At 42.0% G+C, this 6760-nt stretch overlaps 1 protein-coding gene across 1 annotated transcript in view; it reads right to left on the minus strand.

Annotated features, from left to right (window-relative positions):
- Nucleotides 1-6760, minus strand: part of LOC106581435 (WD repeat-containing protein 49) — a 38238-nt gene that overhangs the window by 13817 nt on the left and 17661 nt on the right. The window contains 2 exon segments of the mRNA XM_045704027.1: nt 2972-3087; nt 6559-6723. Coding sequence (XP_045559983.1) covers nt 2972-3087; nt 6559-6723 — 281 coding nt within the window.

Consider the following 6760-nt stretch of genomic DNA (forward strand, 5'->3'; position numbering starts at 1 on the left):
TACTGGGTCTGTCATTAACACTCTGTTATAACTAATGTTACTGGGTCTGACATTAACACTCTGTTATAACTAATGTTACTGGGTCTGTCATTAACACTCTGTTATAACTAATGTTACTGGGTCTGTCATTAACACTCTGTTATAACTAATGTTACTGGGTCTGTCATTAACACTCTGTTATAACTAATGTTACTGGGTCTGTCATTAACACTCTGTTATAACTAATGTTACTGGGTCTGACATTAACACTCTGTTATAACTAATGTTACTGGGTCTGTCATTAACACTCTGTTATAACTAATGTTACTGGGTCTCTCATTAACACTCTGTTATAACTAATGTTACTGGATCTGTCATTAACACTCTGTTATAACTAATGTCACTGGGTCTGTCATTAACACTCTGTTATAACTAATGTTACTGGGTCTGACATTAACACTCTGTTATAACTAATGTTACTGGGTCTGACATTAACACTCTGTTATAACTAATGTTACTGGGTCTGTCATTAACACTCTGTTATAACTAATGTTACTGGGTCTGTCATTAACACTCTGTTATAACTAATGTTACTGGGTCTGTCATTAACACTCTGTTATAACTAATGTTACTGGGTCTGTCATTAACACTCTGTTATAACTAATGTTACTGGGTCTGTCATTAACACTCTGTTATAACTAATGTTACTGGGTCTGTCATTAACACTCTGTTATAACTAATGTTACTGGGTCTGTCATTAACACTCTGTTATAACTAATGTTACTGGGTCTGACAGACATAAAGACAGACTGACTGACAGACAGACATAAAGACAGACTGACTGACAAACATAAAGACAGACTGACTGACAGACAGACATAAAGACAGACTGACTGACAGACAGACATAAAGACAGACTGACTGACAGACAGACATAAAGACAGACTGACTGACAGACAGACATAAAGACAGACTGACTGACAGACAGACATAAAGAAACCAACTCTGACAGACAGACATAAAGACAGACTGACAGACAGACATAAAGACAGACTGACTGACAGACAGACATAAAGACAGACTGACTGACAGACAGACATAAAGACAGACTGACTGACAGACAGACATAAAGACAGACTGACTGACAGACAGACATAAAGACAGACTGACAGACAGACATAAAGACTGACTGACTGACAGACAGACATAAAGACAGACTGACTGACTGACAAACATAAAGACAGACTGACTGACAGACAGACATGAAGACAGACTGACTGACTGACAGACAGACATAAAGACAGACTGACTGACTGACAGACAGACATAAAGACAGACTGACTGACTGACAAACATAAAGACAGACTGACTGACAGACAGACATAAAGACAGACTGACTGACAGACAGACATAAAGACAGACTGACTGACAGACAGACATAAAGACAGACTGACAGACAGACATAAAGACAGACTGACTGACAGACAGACATAAAGACAGACTGACTGACAGACAGACATAAAGACAGACTGACTGACAGACAGACATAAAGACAGACTGACTGACAGATAGACATAAAGACAGACTGACTGACAGACAGACATAAAGACAGACTGACTGACTGACAAACATAAAGACAGACTGACTGACAGACAGACATGAAGACAGACTGACTGACTGACAGACAGACATAAAGACAGACTGACTGACTGACAGACAGACATAAAGACAGACTGACTGACTGACAAACATAAAGACAGACTGACTGACAGACAGACATAAAGACAGACTGACTGACAGACAGACATAAAGACAGACTGACTGACAGACAGACATAAAGACAGACTGACTGACAGACAGACATAAAGACAGACTGACTGACAGACAGACATAAAGACAGACTGACTGACAGACAGACATAAAGACAGACTGACTGACAGACAGACATAAAGACAGACTGACTGACAGACAGACATAAAGACAGACTGACTGACAGACAGACATAAAGACAGACTGACTGACAGACAGACATAAAGACTGACTGACTGACAGACAGACATAAAGACAGACTGACTGACTGACAAACATAAAGACAGACTGACTGACAGACAGACATGAAGACAGACTGACTGACTGACAGACAGACATAAAGACAGACTGACTGACTGACAAACATAAAGACAGACTGACTGACAGACAGACATAAAGACAGACTGACTGACAGACAGACATAAAGACAGACTCACTGACTGACTGACTGACTGACTGACAAACATAAAGACAGACTGACTGACAGACAGACATAAAGACAGACTGACTGACTGACAGACAGACATAAAGACAGACTGACTGACTGACAAACATAAAGACAGACTGACTGACAGACAGACATAAAGACAGACAGACTGACAGACAGACATAAAGACAGACAGACTGACAGACAGACATAAAGACAGACTGACTGACAGACAGACATAAAGACAGACTGACTGACAGACAGACATAAAGACAGACTGACTGACAGACAGACATAAAGACAGACTGACTGACAGACAGACATAAAGACTGACTGACTGACAGACAGACATAAAGACAGACTGACTGACTGACAAACATAAAGACAGACTGACTGACAGACAGACATGAAGACAGACTGACTGACAGACAGACATAAAGACAGACTGACTGACAGACAGACATAAAGACAGACTGACTGACTGACTGACTGACTGACTGACAAACATAAAGACAGACTGACTGACAGACAGACATAAAGACAGACTGACTGACTGACAGACAGACATAAAGACAGACTGACTGACTGACAAACATAAAGACAGACTGACTGACAGACAGACATAAAGACAGACAGACTGACAGACAGACATAAAGACAGACTGACTGACAGACAGACATAAAGACAGACTGACTGACAGACAGACATAAAGACAGACTGACTGACTGTTGAATGTCAGGTCTTAGGGTGACACACCTCTCCCAGCCCATGACCAGCACGGTTCTCTTCAGCACTAGAACCTGGGAGATGTCCACGGCCTGGTCCCGGCCCGCATTCAGCCTGTGGTGGCAGTGACCGTTAAAGTCCCAAATCTAGAACCACACAGAACCACACAGTTAGAACCAAAGAGTTAGAACCAATAAATACAGATCTAGAACAGACACTCCATCAAATTGACACCACCAGCTTAACATCTAACACCAGGAGTCAAGGGGACAGACACCAACTCTAGACAAACATAACGAGACAGACACCAACTCCAGACAAACATAAAGAGACAGACACCAACTCTAGACAAACATAAAGAGACAGACACCAACTCTAGACAAACATAAAGAGACAGACACCAACTCTAGACAAACATAAAGAGACAGACACCAACTCTAGACAAACATAAAGAGACAGACACCAACTCTAGACAGACATAAAGAGACAGACACCAACTCTAGACAAACATAAAGAGACAGACACCAACTCTAGACAAACAGAAGGACAGACACCAACTCTAGACAAACAGAAGGACAGACACCAACTCTAGACAAACATAAAGAGACAGACACCAACTCTAGACAAACATAAAGAGACAGACACCAACTCTAGACAAACATAAAGAGACAGACACCAACTCTAGACAAACAGAAGGACAGACACCAACTCTAGACAAACAGAAGGACAGACACCAACTCTAGACAAACATAAAGAGACAGACACCAACTCTAGACAAACATAAAGAGACAGACACTAACTCTAGACAAACATAAAGAGACAGACACCAACTCTAGACAAACATAAAGAGACAGACACCAACTCTAGACAAACATAAAGAGACAGACACCAACTCTAGACAAACATAAAGAGACAGACACCAACTCTAGACAAACATAAAGAGACAGACACCAACTCTAGACAAACAGAAGGACAGACACCAACTCTAGACAAACATAAAGAGACAGACACCAACTCTAGACAAACATAAAGAGACAGACACCAACTCTAGACAAACATAAAGAGACAGACACCAACTCTAGACAAACAGAAGGACAGACACCAACTCTAGACAAACATAAAGAGACAGACACCAACTCTAGACAAACATAAAGAGACAGACACCAACTCTAGACAAACATAAAGAGACAGACACCAACTCTAGACAAACAGAAGGACAGAGACCAACTCTAGACAAACATAAAGAGACAGACACCAACTCTAGACAAACATAAAGAGACAGACACCAACTCTAGACAAACATAAAGAGACAGACACCAACTCTAGACAAACATAAAGAGACAGACACCAACTCTAGACAAACATAAAGAGACAGACACCAACTCTAGACAAACAGAAGGACAGAGACCAACTCTAGACAAACAGAAGGACAGACACCAACTCTAGACAAACATAAAGAGACAGACACCAACTCTAGACAAACAGAAGGACAGACACCAACTCTAGACAAACATAAAGAGACAGACACCAACTCTACACAAACATAAAGAGACAGACACCAACTCTAGACAAACATAAAGAGACAGACACCAACTCTAGACAAACAGAAGGACAGACACCAACTCTAGACAAACATAAAGAGACAGACACCAACTCTAGACAAACATAAAGAGACAGACACCAACTCTAGACAAACATAAAGAGACAGACACCAACTCTAGACAAACAGAAGGACAGAAACCAACTCTAGACAAACAGAAGGACAGACACCAACTCTAGACAAACATAAAGAGACAGACACCAACTCTAGACAAACATAAAGAGACAGACACCAACTCTAGACAAACATAAAGAGACAGACACCAACTCTAGACAAACATAAAGAGACAGACACCAACTCTAGACAAACATAAAGAGACAGACACCAACTCTAGACAAACATAAAGAGACAGACACCAACTCTAGACAAACATAAAGAGACAGACACCAACTCTAGACAAACATAAAGAGACAGACACCAACTCTAGACAAACATAAAGAGACAGACACCAACTCTAGACAAACATAAAGAGACAGAAACCAACTCTAGACAAACATAAAGAGACAGAAACCAACTCTAGACAAACATAAAGAGACAGACACCAACTCTAGACAAACATAAAGAGACAGAAACCAACTCTAGACAAACAGAAGGACAGACACCAACTCTAGACAAACATAAAGAGACAGACACCAACTCTAGACAAACATAAAGAGACAGACACCAACTCTAGACAGACATAAAGAGACAGACACCAACTCTAGACAAACATAAAGAGACAGAAACCAACTCTAGACAAACATAAAGAGACAGACACCAACTCTAGACAAACATAAAGAGACAGACACCAACTCTAGACAAACATAAAGAGACAGACACCAACTCTAGACAAACATAAAGAGACAGAAACCAACTCTAGACAACCATAAAGAGACAGACACCAACTCTAGACAAACATAAAGAGACAGACACCAACTCTAGACAAACATAAAGAGACAGACACCAACTCTAGACAAACATAAAGAGACAGACACCAACTCTAGACAAACATAAAGAGACAGAAACCAACTCTAGACAAACAGAAGGACAGACACCAACTCTAGACAAACATAAAGAGACAGACACCAACTCTAGACAAACAGAAGGACAGACACCAACTCTAGACAAACATAAAGAGACAGACACCAACTCTAGACAAACATAAAGAGACAGACACCAACTCTAGACAAACAGAAGGACAGACACCAACTCTAGACAAACATAAAGAGACAGACACCAACTCTAGACAAACATAAAGAGACAGACACCAACTCTAGACAGACAGACACACAGAAACAAGCACAGACAAAGTCAGACAAACGTACACAGGCAGACAAACATACACTCCCCTGGGGGGTTCGGACACAAACACAAGTAAACACAGTCGGTAGGCAGCAGACCAGAAAGCTCCTGACACAACAGAAATACTAGCAGAGAAGATGAAAACACGTTTCACAGAGAGTCAAGTGTCAGATAGCCTCCGCCCAATACTGCTTCAGCTGCCTCCGCCCAATACTGCTTCAGCTGCCTCCGCCCAATACTGCTTCAGCTGCCTCCGCCCAATACTGCTTCAGCTGCCTCCGCCCAATACTGCTTCAGCTGCCTCCGCCCAATGCTGCTTCAGCTGCCTCCGCCCAATGCTGCTTCACCTGCCTCCGCCCAATACTGCTTCACCTGCCTCCGCCCAATGCTGCTTCACCTGCCTCCGCCCAATACTGCTTCACCTGCCTCCGCCCAATGCTGCTTCAGCTGCCTCCGCCTAAAACTTCCATACGTCAAGGGTCACACTCACTGGAGTCCATCACAACTACCAGTCTCATAACACAATTCTACTGTAATCTATTCTATTTCACCCAATTCTTCGATTTCAAAACAACAATATATTGAAGGTCCCTTCTATTGAAGATGGTATTATTGAACATGTGTAACATTTCACACAATGACCCCTGCAGATTGGAATGGAACAATATTCACATCTTAGTGTTTATCTATTTCATGCTTATGGCGACTGCCTACGTCAATTAATGTAACGAGTGACCTTGACTACTCCGTCTGTGCCGGCGGTGAACAAGCGTGTCTGTGTCCCGTCCAGCGCCATGGTGGAGATCTCAGCGTCACCATGACAACGGTGGAACTGCTTGACCTTCTGACCTGTGTCCACCAGCCAACAGATCACTGTGGAGCCAGAGTCACTGCTGATCACCTGAGAGACAGAGAGGGGGGGATAGAGAGACAGAGAG

The sequence above is a fragment of the Salmo salar genome, chromosome ssa20 (assembly GCF_905237065.1).
Source record: "Salmo salar chromosome ssa20, Ssal_v3.1, whole genome shotgun sequence".
NCBI classification, from domain to species: domain Eukaryota; kingdom Metazoa; phylum Chordata; class Actinopteri; order Salmoniformes; family Salmonidae; genus Salmo; species Salmo salar.